Source organism: Cyprinodon tularosa, unplaced genomic scaffold, assembly GCF_016077235.1.
Source record: "Cyprinodon tularosa strain WSP-4 unplaced genomic scaffold, ASM1607723v1 ctg79, whole genome shotgun sequence".
In the NCBI taxonomy this organism is placed as follows: Eukaryota; Metazoa; Chordata; class Actinopteri; order Cyprinodontiformes; family Cyprinodontidae; genus Cyprinodon; species Cyprinodon tularosa.
This window is the reverse complement of record NW_024039551.1, coordinates 185,001-201,418: the sequence shown is the minus strand read 5'-3', so window position 1 is coordinate 201,418 and position 16,418 is coordinate 185,001. Positions and strand designations below refer to the sequence as shown.

Genomic DNA, 16,418 nt, shown 5'->3' with positions numbered 1-16,418 from the left:
TAGACTTTTACGGATCTGAACCTTGTTAAATAAAAAAAACTGTCATTTTTATGTTTTTCTGCAAGGCTCCAAATCTATTGTCATGTTTGGTGTAAATAAATCCAGGAATGTGAAACATTTCTGTCCTGTTTTTCCTACTATCGTTAGATCAGTGAACAAGCAATGAATCATGGAGGCAAAGATTAGATAGACTGGATCTTGGGACCTGCTTTGATTCTGAAAGCAGCTCAGTCTTTATTTTCAGTGAATCGAGGACTTGTCTTCCCCTACTGTCCCTTTAAACTGGCCGAAACACCAGCTGTTCTTCCTCCCTCTACCTCCCCCCTTTCTTCAGGAAGACCTTGGCCTCCTTCTGCAGTCTTTGGACGTCCTCCTGCTCGCTGTCATCCGAGCGAGGAGGCACGTAGTCCGAGTCGTTGCCGAGGTCATCGCTGTCGTCGTTGATGAAGCTGCCGTCATCTTCAGAGACATCTTCGTCTGGAGAATTTTTCGTCATGTTTCGAGTCGAACGAGCTGCAGAGATTAAAGTCGTCATTAAATCTTAAATACTGCAATGTATCGATTATATCATACAACCTAATTTTATGACCGTTTTACTGCAGATCTTTTTTCTTTTTTTTTTAAAACAAGCTGCAAACATTTTAATGTTCATCACAAAACAGAAATATTTTCCATCTGGGAGAAGAAAGTAAGAGAAGCCCTACATGTAAAACACTCTCTGGCATCAAACAGGGTTAATCACTGAATATAATGCTTTAACATTCTTTATATTTCACATCAGTTTAATGAAATTTGTTTGGTTAAAAACTCTTGTTGCTCTGAGCAAAGGTCACTTCAGTTTACTTCATAAAGCAGCAGTTCCTGTCAACTTTATATCCCTAAACTGTCCTGTCTCACAGCCATAAGATAAACATTTACTTGGATGGAATATTGAACATAAGTTGGACCAGGATGTTTCAAGACCGTAAGCTAATAAGTTTTAAAACATCACTTAAAATAATCATCTAAAGAATAATTTAGAATTAGTGATGATGAAAAACTCAAACGCGTAAATTTTATTTTTTTCTTTTATTTTTCTCCATTGGGGCATTAGTATTGTCAAAGAATATGATTAAATGCATTTACTATGGGATGTTTAGTAATATAAATCTCCCTTCTTTATGTAAAAGTGGTCTTGATGAAGCATAGTTTAAATGTGTGTAATTTTTTAAGAGTAGTGCTTGTGATTGTGAGCTATATATTCTAGAACAGCGCTGCTTAAGGTCGCAGGACATTGGAATAGCTCTGCTTAGCATGATTCTAGGGTTCTTTTTGGAGAGAACTTTAGATCCTCTGTTTGTTTGTTCAAAAACTGCTCCAGAGTTTCTGGAACATTTCATTTCTCTTTGGGATTAATAAATAAGTACTTTTTAATTAAACGCATTTGAATTGCATTAAATTGATTGCTCAGGCATGGATTCACAGCTATAAAGCTACCTGAGAATGACTTCAAAGAATTAATGTAGAGTTTCTTCAATTTTTTTCATTATGATGATAGTACCACAAAATATTGTGATAAGGTTTTAAGGCTGTATCGCCCACCCTTACTCTCAAGAAACTCAATATAAGATGCAGCTTCCTGGAAAATCGTTGACTCTCTGTAGATCAAACATAGAAAATCTTTGTTTCCCCAGACAAAACTCCCATTCCCCTGAATAACTGGATTGTCTGAAATATCCCTTATGGCTCAAAGTTTGATCTAAAGTTAGGTATGATCTGCATTCAACCATCCAGACAGCTCAGACTTTTGCAGGAAAGACCTGGAACCAGAGACCAGCAGAGTCTGAATGAAAGCAGCTTTCTTCTAAAGATCAAACAGCCGAAACCGAGCTAACCGAGCTATGAGTTTATTAACTAAAATTATAGATTTGCAAAAAAATAAATAATTAAATACTGAAAGATTTGAATCAAAGTGGCATATTTTCCTGAAAGAGTGGAAATAGTAATAACAATTTATGGCACATTTAAAACAAGTATGTTTAAAAGAGAATGAAACCCAAAACCTGCTTAATGGATTTAAATCAAGGATGATAAAAATCAAAAAACATCCTAACTTTCAGAATTAGGACTGAAATAGCACCTGACATAAAGTTATCCCAGGTTGTCTTACAGCAGAATAGTAACTGGTTCGCTGTTTATTGACTAGAGATAAAGTACCTGCGTATAAATTAGGGATGCACGATATTGGGATTTTGGCCGATATCCGATATGCCGATATTTTAAAACTCATGTAGCCGATAACCGATATCGATACCGATGTTAAAGCTGGACAAAAATAAGTAGTCATTGAAAATAGCAGTTTTGTTATCCATTTCTGACACTTTGAAAAATAATATACTCAAATATATTTTCATATGCTCATATCAAATCGATTTTTAAAAACGCGGTATCGATCTATTTTACTTTCAAAATTTCGTAAAATTTCATCGTCCTGTTACAAACTCTCGTGATATTTTGCAAATTGTTGTGAGATTTTGTTAGTAAAATAGATCGATACCGCGTCAATATATCAACATATAAAAATATGGAAAAAAATTTGAGATTGATATGGTGTTTTTAAATGGCAATATATCAGCATATGAAGATATTGGGATATTTTAACGTATCAATATTTTTTCCCTCGTCTTTAGAAGTTTTTAAGTCTGTAAAAAAGAAGTTTTTGAGGAAGAAGTAGTAGTATTTGTTTTTTTTTTTTTTTTTTTTAGACTTTAGAAACTCAGAAGCTGATCAAATATCGGGTTAAATATCGGTGGGGTGGCCGATGTCCGATATTCAGTTTTAAGGCCGATACAGATAGGGGGCCGATTATATCATGCATCCCTAGTATAAATAGACGGAAAAGCAGCCATTTTACCGTTGACCAAGTTACAGGAGCTTCGGTAAAGATGGGCAGTGAGAGAAAAGGGCCTGACACACACATACAGGTGCTGGTCATAAAATTAGAATATCATGAAAAAGTAGATTGATTTCAGTAATTCCATTTAAAAAGTGAAACTTGTATATTATATTCATACATTACATACAAACTCATATATTTCAGATGTTTATTTTGTTTAATTTTGATGATTACAAATGACAACAAATGAAAATCTCAAATTCATCATATCAGAAAATTAGAATATTGTGAAAAGGTTCAAAATTGATGGCCCCTGGTGCCACACTCTAATCAGCTAATTAACTCAAACCACCTGCAAAAGCCTTTAAATGGTCTTTCAGTCTAGTTCTATAGGCTACACAATCATGGGGAAGACTGCTGACTTGACAGTTGTCCAAAAGACGACCATCGACACCTTGCACAAGGAGGGCAAGACACAAAAGGTCATCGCTAAAGAGGCTGGCTGTTCACAGAGCTCAGTGTCCAAGCACATTAATAGAGAGGCGAAGGGAAGGAAAAGATGTGGTCGAAAAAAGTGTACAAGCAAGAGAGATAACCGCACCCTGGAGAGGATTGTGAAACAAAACCCATTCAAAAATGTGGGGGAGATTCACAAAGAGTGGACTGCAGCTGGAGTGAGTGCTTCAAGAACCACCACACACAGACGTATGAAAGACATGGGTTTCTGCTGTCGCATTCCTTGTGTCAAGCCACTCTTGAACCACAGACAGCGTCAGAAGCGTCTTGCCTGGGCTAAAGAGAAACAGGACTGGACTGCTGGTGAGTGGTCCAAAGTCATGTTCTCTGATGAAAGTAAATTTTGCATTTCCTTTGGAAATCAAGGTCCCAGAGTCTGGAGGAAAAGAAGAGAGGCACTTCATCCACGTTGCTTGAAGTCCAGTGTAAAGTTTCCACAGTCAGTGATGGTTTGGGGTGCCATGTCATCTGCTGGTGTTGGTCCATTGTGTTTTCTGAGGTCCAGGGTCAACGCAGCCACATACCAGGAAGTTTTAGAGCACTTCATGCTTCCTGCAGCTGACCAACTTTTTGGAGATGCAGATTTCATTTTCCAACAGGACTTGGCACCTGCACACAGTGCCAAAGCTACCAGTACCTGGTTGAAGGACCATGGTATCCCTGTTCTTAATTGGCCAGCAAACTCTCCTGACCTTAACCCCATAGAAAATCTATGGGGTATTGTGAAGAAGAAGATGCAATACACCAGACCCAACAATTCAGAAGAGCTAAAAGCCACTATTAGAGCAACCTGGGCTATCATAACACCTGAGCAGTGCCACAGACTGATCGACTCCATGCCACGCCGCATTGCTGCAGTAATACAGGCCAAAGGAGGCCCAACTAAATACTGAGTGCTGTACATGCTCATAGTTTTCTGTTCATACTTTTCAGTTGGCCAACATTTCTATAAATCCTTTGTTTTTATTGGTCTTCAGTAATATTCTAATTTTCTGATATGATGAATTTGAGATTTTCATTTGTTGTCATTTGTAATCATCAAAATTAAACAAAATAAACATCTGAAATATATGAGTTTGTATGTAATGTATGAATATAATATACAAGTTTCACTTTTTAAATGGAATTACTGAAATCAATCTACTTTTTCATGATATTCTAATTTTATGACCAGCACCTGTACATGAAGGTTTGCACACAATAATTACAACATTCAATCATTTATGTTATGGCCATTTGTTTGTGTTTTGTTTGTCTTATATGTTGTCTGTAGTGTCTGTGGATCCACTCTACCTATTGTATGTTGTCCATTTGTGAAATTATAATTTAGTTATTTTTGTCTTGGTAATGAGCTAACGTTACAGCTAGCACTACATATAACATAAGTCCAGTTTGAATCCAGGATGTTATAATCAAATTATTCGAGCTTCAGACGCAATAAAACGCATTCAACCAATATCCTAATTTTGTGTAGTGTTGCACCAACAAATAGGGCACCGATACCATTATAGAGCCAAAAGGTTATTCAACTATTGTCACCTGTTCCAGGCAGGCAATAAAAAGTTCTACTGGATTCACTTTGTTTTAGTCTTTTTCCTGCTTCTCAAAGGCAGGCAGCAGCTTGACAAAGCCATGATGGCAATTATTTTACATCCAAGTAGTATGCAATTCCTCATATATACACACACATTAATTTCAAACAGATGGTATCGGTATCGGCCAATATGGCACAAAATATGCCATCGGTGCAACACTACTTTTGAGACACTGAGAGCAACTTACGTTTATATGAAAAGTAAATAAAAGTGATCTTTGGTGTTCGCTGGCCCTCTTATAATCTATAAAAAATCAGATTTAACTGTAAAAAATGTCCAAAGCTGGAGGCCAATATCGGTTCTTTTTATTGCCTGCTTTAAGTCAGTTTAGTCAACAAAAATGTATTTAAATGTAAAACTAATCCTAAACTAAACACTGACATTGAACAAAGGTTGCTGCTACTCACCAGGTTTCTTTGTGTGTTTGAACTCCTTCCTGTGGAGGGGATTCTTCCTGCAGGCCGAGACAACAAGAGTTTAGGTCTGAAGAAATGTAGGTCAATGCAAAAACAGAGCTGCAAGATCATCAATGGTTTATTATCCAATTAGTTAATGGTACCACCGTGGCTCTGAGAGGCCACCACTTTCTGAAGGCAGGATATGATAGAACTAGAATAGGGTAGATATCTGCATATCCTGGTTTTAGGGATTCAGAAAGCTGGACAGCCGGTATTCTGAGTTAAGTTATTCTGTTAACCTACTCTGGACTGAAGCTGTCACACTGTTATGACCTTTACTGGAGGAGTCTGTAGATTTTGGACAGCAAATACTCAACTCCATTTCATGGATTTTCATTTATGGATTCGTTGATTGTTCAGCTCCGGCCAACCGGTTACAAAAGACGGGATCAAACTTGATCTCTCCATGCTACTGCCATGGTGGATCGTGTTATCTGGCATCCATTAATCAGGGACTCTTACCGGTATATGCTTCAATCTGGGCAGTTTAATTGACTGAAGTGACAGTTGAGTCACCTGCTGTCAAACTGAAAACCGTAAACTACATCAGCTGGCTCATATCTTGCCAACATTAGCATACGTGCTCTCTGATTCAGCAGTGATTTCAGCAGCCATGTTTAACTGCCACCTGATGCAGAACATTGCCACTCTCCATTTGCAAATCATTAACATCTTTACTTTGATTTTTTTCCCCAGACACTGGAAACAATGCATTCAATTACCATTTAATGACTTTTCAGGATTAATGTTTTCAAATCTATGACCTTGGTTGGAAACACTCAATACAAAAACCAAAACTCTACAGACTTTATTTCCAAAGTTTAGCATTTGAGACTGATAAAGACTCTTGGATAGATTTGCAAATGTCTTCAGAAAAACTGATCATAAGTCCGTTTGCCTCCCATTTAGGCTGTTTTATTCGTTTTTTCTTGCATTTGGAACTAAAGCTATTGAGGCATTCACATGTGGCTCCTCATAGATGTGAGAGCAAACGTCCTTATTACTACTAGTGATAGCAATTTTTCAGCTTGCGGCAGCGGTCGCCGTGATGTGCGAATAGTGCTGGCAGTTAGCATGTAGCAATTTAGTTAGCATAGGAACCTGCTAACTCTCCTATATCCACTGCTGGGATGAAGAGTCCTTTGAATGACAGGACGAATAGGCACAGCCCACCTCAGAGTTTAACAAAAAAAGCTTTCCTCCCCCTTCTTTCTGTGACACATGCTAATGCTCACCCCTTCATATATTTGGAGTTTTATATGAGAGAGCTTCAGCTGTTCACTCAATTTGAGTAACTTTTGTTTGTATTTTCTGGAAGGCTGTAGTCCTAATTTGGCTAGCTTAATTCATGTTGACGTCCTTCGCGTAATGATATCTGTAATTCTACATTCACAACAGACACAGGGGACAGCAGGAAGGTACCGGCTGCTTCATTTTTTATGCTTGTACACATAACGGTCAGACGCAACTCAAGAGCATCTTTGATGCTCCTGAAGCGCGTCCAGTAAAGTATGTCCAGATGCATCTGATGCTTCTGCTGCTCCTGTGTTCAATGGCAGAGAGCAGCTTTGCTATATTTGTATGGAACTAAATCTGTGTCGCTGGGATTTGAATTAAAAATGCCACTGAAATTTAAATGTTGTATGTTTGTGCTTATTTTTTCATTGTTAAAATATATTCAGAACACATTTTTGACCTAAAAAAAATTCATTGTCATTATTTCTGCAGTTGAAATGTCATTTTTTATTTTCTCTTCAAGCTAAAAAATCACATTACTATTTCAAAGTGATTACATTTTCAATAATTATTTTTCAGTTTAATTTTTCAGTGTAACAAAAATCTGTATATAAAAAAATTCAACCTTTCAAAATTCAAACTCAATATTTTCAGCCTCCTGAGATTCAACTGGCTCTATTTCACTGTCTTAACTTCGGGGTCTAAATTCAGTGTAAAAAGGGAAGGGTTACTTCAGGTCATAGACATTAGTGATGGATTGCTGCGTCCAACACCCAGCCAATCCCGTTACGTTTCCTTAGTCAGGTGACGTGATGCGTGTGGCGCTTATACTGAAGGAAAACCAGCATGACGGTGCTGGTCATGCAAGCTAACGCTAACTCAAATACAGAAAAATTAAAGTAATAAACTCACCGTTGAGTGAAAGTTTAATATGCAGATTTTTGTAACACAACAATTAAACTGAAAACTAAGTATTGAAAATGTAATCACTTTGAAATAGTAATGTGAATTTTTAGCTTGAAGAGAAAATAACAAATGAAACTTCAACTGTGTAATGACAATGAATTTTTTTTTATGTCAAAAATGTGTTCTGAATATATTTTAACACTGAAAAAATTTTAAATTTAAATTTCAGTGGCATTTTTAATTCAAATCCCAGCGACACAGATTTACTTCCATATTTGCTGTGATCAGTGGGTAAAAAGTAGTTTTGATATATTTTTAAGCGAGAGAGTTGACCTCAAAACATGGTCTGTGCAGTCAGTTCATAAAGATTACGATCCTGCCTTAAAATATTATTTCGCCATCGGAGCAGCTCAGACCCCCACATACTGGCGGTGCGCTGTCACTGGGATAACAGCAGCAGCTGCCTCTGGTCTGGTCGCCTCTTGGGGGTTTTCACCTACTGTTCATGGCGAATGGAAGTAGATATTAGTGTTTTTTTTAAACGTGATACAAACTGCAGGCACCAGGATAATAAAAGCGAACATATTCTGCCGGCAGGTTTTAAGTGTATGTCTTAATTAAAATGTTAAGTTAATTTAGACATTAATTAATTGTTTCTGGTTAGCAATCATATTGATCTGCATCAGCAGTGCTGCGTCCGTCTCCTTGCCAGCTCCCAGATCAGCTTCTCTGATTGGTTGATGAGGCGCGTCAAGCAACAAAAAATTCCATCTTTTCTAAATCCAGCATCTGCTGCCAATGAAGCACGTCACGCGCATCAGATGCTCAAAACTCGTAGGCGCTACTTCGACTGCTCAGAAGCGTCACAGTGCACTGCTCCTGCTGCTCTAGACGTGCTGTAGGATCTTTTGATGTGCCTTGATGCGCATCAACCACAGACTTTGCATGTAAAACGGCTGCTTCTGCTACCTAAAGTGCTTCCGGTGTGAACGTAGCATAAGACTGACGGTTGTAACGATTCAGCACAGCAGCCCTTTCCCAACCCTGGATAGCTTTCTACTGTTAACCACAACGAAATGTGGAAAAAACTTCACCTACTGTCTGAGGGATTAGGATTCAATTTAGGAAGTCAGACAACCTATGACTAAACTATTAAGATATATACTTCTGGTCATGATGCCAACATCAACACCAACGGATTCTGCACCAATAGGAACAGCAGGTTGAAGTCATGTGAGCTCAGATCCTAGCAGCTCCACATTCCTCAGGTTAAGGTAAAATCAAAATAAGGGTGAACATCGGCCAAAAGTGTTAGTGCGCCACCTACTGGTCGGGAGGAGTTGAACTTGTAGCCATCAGCTTCAAAATTAGAGGATTTAAATGAAGCACTTGAATTTGTGTTTAGGTTTGATAAAACTGATTATTTATTCTTCCTTTAGAGCTGAGCCAACTAATCTCATTGAAAATATTTAGAAACATTGTCAACTAATTTAGGCATCAATTAATTATTAAGTTCAGCAGAGAAATTCTAAAACATGCTATTTGCTAAGTTTAACCCATTCAAAAATATTAATTAAGACAAAGCTATAAAGATTAGGGCTGGGTAAAAAGAACCATTTAATCGATTTTGAATCGATTCCTTTACATTTTTACACAATCGATGTCTAGGGAATGAGATCGATTAGTTTTATAGCTTCACATTCAACTGAGCAGGAAAGATGCACTACTTCAAGCCAAACAGCTGCAAATATAGCTAATAGGTTGATTGAAGACATTAACAAATGGGGGCTGACTAACAAACACCCTGTAGTTGTTACAGACAACGCTGCAAATATGGTTTGTGCATTGAAGTTAATGCAGCTCATGCATGTCTGCTGTGTCACGTCTGCTTGCTTGAGTGAGGCTTCACTTTTTCACTTTTCACAAACAAGTTTGCACTTTTGAGACAGTTTTGTTCACATCTCAAGTTTAAACTGTCTGATTAACAAGTTTGCACTCTGTGTTTAATATGGCAGGAAAAAACAAAATACATGAGTGTTTTGAAACACGGTTGAACCACTTTCACTATTGTAAAAACAGATTGAATCAAAATAAATCGATTTAGAACTGAATGAATCAAAATCGAATCGATTCAGGACTTTGGCGAAAATACCCAGCCCTAATAGAGATTATACAATAATGTTAAGATTTGGGTTGGAAAACTTTCTTTGTCAGTAAATATTCTCAACTCAGGACTTTGAGCTTCACCTGCTTCAAAATATCATTTCCTATAAAGCACTTTCTCTATCCAAATAATAATTGATTAATTATAAATAATTGTAGCCAACAGCCATTTTATTTGTTTTTTTACTTTAATTAGACTTTTTAAGTCCTTGGTTTGTGTCCAACTAAAACTTTTTTCTTTAACCTCCTTTAACCCTCGAGCGGCCGGCTTGGTGATGCTTCCAGGTCTGCAGGTTTTTAAATCTGCTAAGCAAACATGTCTGACCTGTAACAGTCAGTGCCATACGGACACTCTGGTCGATCCCCATCCTCCTCTTCCTCCTCCTCCTCATAGTCGTCGTCTCCTGGGTGACTGCACTCTTGGAAATGAAGAGGGTTCTTTCTGGAAAAGCAAGCAGAGGAGATATTGAGGACTGATTGCTCTGCAGTGATTCATCATGTTCAGAAAGAGAAAATTATCTGTTAGTTTAAAGCAGCTGATGTCTCCTCACTGATACCCAGAGGATTATCTGAGAAGCCTCAGAGACAAACTATTTATTTTCCTTTTCCAAAGATCAGATTGTCCCCAGCAGGTGAACCCACCTGTAGCAGTCCTTCCCATATGGACAAGCCGTTCTGACTCGGGCCGAGAGCTTCTCCTCTTTCTGGGATATCCTTTCAGACGTTTGTGATGGACCTTCATCGTCCAGCTCCATACTTGGATGGTCAGCCTCAGAGCAGACTCCTGGTCCACTGGGTTTGGTCTGGATTCTGGAGTCAGGTTCCTCTGAAAGAACCTCCTGAAAATAAGAGGACACAAGTTCAATTGAAGTCTCTGAGCGGCGTAGCCTGTGGAGGAACTGAGATCTGTCCATCAGTGTCCATCAATGTCCATCAGTGTCCTCATGTCTGCAGACATCACAGTCATTTTGGAGCAACTTTGGATGATGTTTAGTCTCAACAGGCAGAGATGAAATTATCCTAATACGGTAATTCCCAAATTACAGCCAGTTGGTTTATGACTGTCTAAGGTTAGGACCTAATATACCTAATTTTTAACAGCTAAGGGTCGTTTATTAGAGTTTTTGTAAAAACTAATTCTCAGATGATGCGATTTCACCTCCTATGCGATTTCACCCTTAGAAAGGGTTTCCTCTACTTGTAACTGACGGTGGCAAACAGCCATAGCAAAATAAAAGCCCCCATACCTTAAGAATGAATAATAAAAATATGTTAAAACAAAGTAAAAAATATTATTTTTATCATAGTGTTTATATTCTAATCATAATTAGACTTTGAAATGAAAAAAATTATAACGGAATGTTAAAATGTACTTAATTTTGAAAAACCAACACCACCTTCTGTGCTGCTAAGAAGCTGGTTAGCTTATAAAGCTAACCGGTTAGCTTATAAAGCTAACTGCTTCCTACAGAGTGCTGCTCTCTGTACTGAAGCTACCGATCCGTCCTGAAAGCACGATCCGTACCTTCAGCTCATTTGTGCATGGGCAACTAGATATACATCCAGGTTTCAACAAATAATGTAATTATGGTACTAAAATTATGCATTTCTATCCTTAACTCACTAAAGCAAAGGTCTTCAATGTTTTCCAGGCCAAAGACCCCAAACTGATGGTTAGATGGAGCGGGGACCACAAAATTATATATATTGTATGAAATTGTGTTCTATTAAACTGGTCCTATAGTCACTCTTGTTATGCCATTTGCCATGATCATACTTTTTGGACAGTGGGAACCAGTGTCCATATTTCATCCTGATAGGATGACCAGAGAAGAAAACGCAGCTTTGGTGAATAACAGCTGGGGGACTTCAGCAGCCCCCCCTTTTTCAGCCAAAGCAGCATCATGGAAGTCACAGAGGTGTGACCAACCACCACCCCCCCTCTGTGAGGGCAGAACATAACCACAGAGCACACAGGATTCTGCCTCTTTCTCTCTTTCTCTCTTTTGCTCTTTTGCTCTTCTGCTCCAGCACCTCTCTCCTGGTCCCTTCTGCGCTCAAAGCTGGGGCCCACTGTGGCCCACAGTGGAGATGCAGGCCCCAGGGGAACCAGATCCCCAGAACCATCAAGGATGAGTCAGAACTCTTCAGAACCTAACTGCTGCAAACAGAACTTTTGCAACACATTTCTCTTGAGTTTTAGAACTTACAGAGCCAAACTGGATGAGGAGCATGCCCTGGTGTGAGACTGAGAAGACCCCTGCTGTGAGACTGAGACAATGAGTCCCTGACTGCAGAGCTGCAAAACTGGATGAAACTCAAGCTTTCCAAACGGACATGGAAAAAGGTTTGCAGGTCTGGCATGATTAGGGACAGAACAAGCAATGTGTCTTTTGATGATGCTAATCATATCGTGTGTTTACTGCTGAGTAAAGACAACGCTAATTGATGCTAAAGAATGGACTGCATGCTACGCTATGCTACAGGAATATGTGTTGCGCCGTTGCTAAAGCTTAGACAAGCTTTATTCACTAAGGATTTAAACACTGATGAAACATTAGTGTTCATGTGTTCCTCAGATGCTCATTACATTTCCATTACCAAGTCTGACCAAGAGTCATTTAGTGGAATCCTGATGTCTATTCGCTGCTAGCTATTTCAAAGAGGGTAAAGAATCATTTAACTAAAGGTTATTGGTTCTTGATTAAGCAAATCATTTAATAGAACATTATTTGGCCAAATAATGTTTTATTCACCTCATGGATTTGCATTGTCAATTGGTCTGAAAACATTCCAATTTCTCTAAAATTAGTGAAAAGCTAATTTGATCATATCCCAAATTCTTCCAGATAAACTTTGGTTTCAAACACAGAATCCATCTTAAACTGTAATATGTTTTTCAACCGTTTTTCCCTTCCTCTTTGTACATACTAGTTAGTTTAGTTTAGTTGAGTTTTACTAGTCTTAGTTGAGAGTGTTAAACTGAAATACGTTTGACTTGGAGCTGAATGATTTTTGTTAATAAAATCTTATATTTTGAACAGAAGTTGTGGTGAATTTATTCCATGTATGTGCAGAAATGATTGTTTGACCATGATTAGAGCTCGAATCACTCTTTCATCTATTGTTCTAACACACAGTTAGTAGGACTGTGTGTCATAAACAGTATATAACAGCTGAAATAATATCTGATTAAATAAGATATTTTACCCCCCCTACAGGGGAGGGCAATAAACATCTTAAAGTATCAGAATTATAAATTTCCCAGCAGGCTGGGAATAGAATTTAACTATAGAATCACAACACTCTAATGCAATGAAAGTAATTTCTCTCTGGGATTATTAAAGTATTTCTGATTCTGATTCCTGGTTGATGGGACAGGTGTTGTGAATGAAACGGCGCCCAGCTTGAAAGAGCTCCTGTGTGTCGCTGAATGTGAGCATTGATGACTGAAAGACATCTTCTGCCTCCATTTATCTGTTTACTACAGTCTGTTGAATTCATGTTAATGTGGATTTAAAGACATTTCAATAAATGTTTTCAATTTCCAAGGGAAAACAATGCAGGGGGAATATAAAAAGTCTAATCAACCAAAACTTTCGCAACCCCCATGCAGTACCGCTGTGGACCCCCTAGGGGTCGCAGACGCCCTTTTGAAGACCTCCGCACTAAAAAATGCTAAGACACATCTTTAAAAAATCTTTTATCAGATTTATGAGACGATTTTGATGCTTTTTACATTTTCTCCGTTAAACTGCTTCTCTGATGTCATCATCGGACATGCTCAGAGCAGTCCGGAAAATGTGATTTAACCATGTTTATCTGTATTTTAGTTGTTTCTTTCTTTAGATTATGCATGATATACCATAATGTCAACATGAACTCGATTTATGTTTAAATCCACAGCTGAAAAAATAAGCTCCCGGAAGTAAAAAAGGATCCCATTTCCGGCAGTCGGACACAGACGAGTGATAAAACAGAAAGGATTTTAAGGCATTTATATTCTCAGGAAATACATTATTAACCTTTAATACATTTTAGTTCAGTACGCATACTGTTTTTGGGGAGGTAAAAACATAATTTAGGTATTTCTTACAAAATGACATCAAGGATGACCCGGATGTACAGCTGGTTGCACAAATGAGCTGATGGTACGGATCGTGCTTCCGGTGTAGGAACCAGATCTGCTTCATGCCAGTGACATTACGCTACATGATTGGCTGAAAGTTGCCACATGATGTAAAACATTGTGGTTGCCCAGACAACGATGATCACGCAGCATCCGTGTGCTGAGTCGGGAGCATCTGCAGCGTCAACTTGTCTAATAATCTATGAAGTTTTACCTGATCAACAACAAAACTGAAAAAAAAATGTGTATGGTGAACAAAGTAACTGCAAGGCCATGGTGTAAAGGGGGGGAGCTGGATAGCGCTGTAGCTACCTGTGCTCAGTAGCTAACAGGTTAGCCTCTTTTAGCTCGGTCAGTTAGCCATATTAAGCTAACCTGCGTTTAACTTTGTGTCACTGTTAGTTTTCTTCAAGTAGAATAACTATTTTATTTGTCTAATATATCTACTAAAGTCATTTTTAAGATGCCCATTTATCCTTCCCTGCCCTCAGATCTTCATAAAAGAATAAAAATAAGCTGAGACTTTTTTTCTTTAAATGGTAGAGCTCCATCTTAGAGCACATTTTACTTTCCTTCAAGACTGACAGTGATTGTTTTCTACTTTAGATTGCGAATGAAATGTAAAATAATAGCAAATATACTGTAGGTAATAATACGTCTAGAATCCAAAAGAGATTAGATCCTTAAGAAACGGGTGAATACAGTTTTTCTCCGAGTGGATTTCCATATGTTGACGTCATAAGAAGAGGGCAGGGCCCCGAGCAGATCTGGTACCTACAGCGGGACAGATCGGGTAGGTACAGGAGGAAAACTGGAAACGACAGTCCAGCGTTGCTAACTTAGTTACTCGTTATATTTGGGGACTTCTTAGACCCCTTAAGCCATTGTTTTTAAATAAAAACAACTAGAGACAAAGCTAGTGACCTTTTCACTGTGTTTTAGGGGTGTTTAGCAGCTTTAGGCGAAAGCAGCGATCCCTCTACCAGTACTGTCTGGAGACAGCAGAGATAGCGGCTGTGAGTCTCTTCCTGCTTCCCTAAAGGCGACCTCGTCCTGAAAGCCCCTCATTCAGTCATAGCAAAGAAAACGGCTCCGTTTTCCCACAGCTGATGTAAAATTCAGGTTCAAAGCTGATTACCTTTGTGACTTGGATTACAAAGTAGGACATAAATATAGTTTTAATAAAGTCTATTTTTTCCTCTGAAACTGTTGCACTAAAGTACATTTCCTGATTAACACACTTACGATGATGATGCCTGTGCCTCTGACTACTGTCAAGGATACAGCAGCTGTTATACAGCGGTAAAAAGAGGAAAGTCACTCTTCTCTGACAGCCTACAGTGTTTGGAGGAGGGAGGGGCTTGCAGCAGTGCTCACTGCTTGCTGAAGATGGTGAACTCAGAGTGATTGGTGCCTTCAGGCCGTTTCCAAAGTCTCCAATAGAGTTTTTTTTTCTTTTAAATCAGTGCCTGGGCTTTTTCTGGAAGCAGCAGAGACACTACCTGAAGTACAAAAAGGCACATAACCTTTTACGTTTTAACTGTAGGCCCTTTAAACTAAAATTTTAATTTGGAATAAAAAAAAGAAAACCAGTTTTTGTTCTCAGCCATACCGTCTCTGTTGGTAAATGTTCTTCCTCTCCTCTCATCTTCCTTCTCTTCTTCCGTGGCCTCTCCTCTGCCTCCTCCTCATGAAGCTCCACTCTTGTCGGTAAGGAGGATATAGTGGACGGAGCCTGTGTGGCTGAGGATGCAGACGTTTGTTCACGCTTCTTCACAGCAGGCTGAACTACGGGAAACAGACGTCAAACAAGTCATAACTGATTTCCATTCTGCAGAGCTACAGCAACAGACAATAAACCAGTTCAACTCTATGCTGACAATGTTATGAATTTGAATCCAGACACCATCCTGGTCTCCATCAGCTACAGTGATCCAGGAAGCTAATAAATACGCTTTGAGGTCCATTTCTTTTCCATCAGCTGTTCCCTAATCTACTCAAAAAGCAGAAAAACCCAAAAATACAAAACATGAAAACAAGCAATAAAATGATATAGTCATCATTGATCAATATCTTCCTTCTGAGGTTGGAAGTGAAGGTTTACCGTAAATAAATAATTGAATCCAACATGGGTCCTACTTACATAAATGACACACAATATAAAAATAAAATAAATAACTGAAAATAAGTTACTAAAAAAAATTTTTTAATGCCATCAATAAGTACCCAGGACTCTCATATGTATATGTCAGCAGGCTGCAATTCCTCAATTTCCAGCCACTTTTGTTGAAATGAGCATTTTCCCATTCTCTAGCTTTTTCTCCGCCTCGAGCTTCTTTTCCGAACCTATGGCTTTACGATCAACCAGAAGCAGTTCTGCGCAAATACGCGATATAATATATCGCAATATATTTGCAAACATATATATTGTTTAATAAATTGTTTTTATAAAAAACATTTTTTCTAAATAAAGAATTTTCAATGCTAAAACAATCACATTTAATGAATTTTAATGCCAATTCAGGCCTTGATTTGAAAAA

At 38.4% G+C, this 16,418-nt stretch overlaps 1 protein-coding gene across 1 annotated transcript in view; it reads right to left on the bottom strand.

Annotated features, from left to right (window-relative positions):
* Positions 1-199: 199 nt before the first annotated feature.
* aplf (aprataxin and PNKP like factor) overlaps positions 200-16,418 on the bottom strand; it is a 22,413-nt gene continuing 6,194 nt past the window's right edge. The window contains exons 6-10 of the mRNA XM_038271051.1: positions 15,491-15,666; positions 10,392-10,588; positions 10,075-10,191; positions 5,394-5,440; positions 200-513 (exon numbers count right to left, since the gene is read on the bottom strand). Of these exons, the coding sequence (XP_038126979.1) occupies positions 314-513; positions 5,394-5,440; positions 10,075-10,191; positions 10,392-10,588; positions 15,491-15,666 (737 nt within the window). The 3' untranslated portion in view covers positions 200-313. The remainder of the gene's footprint in view (positions 514-5,393; positions 5,441-10,074; positions 10,192-10,391; positions 10,589-15,490; positions 15,667-16,418) is intronic.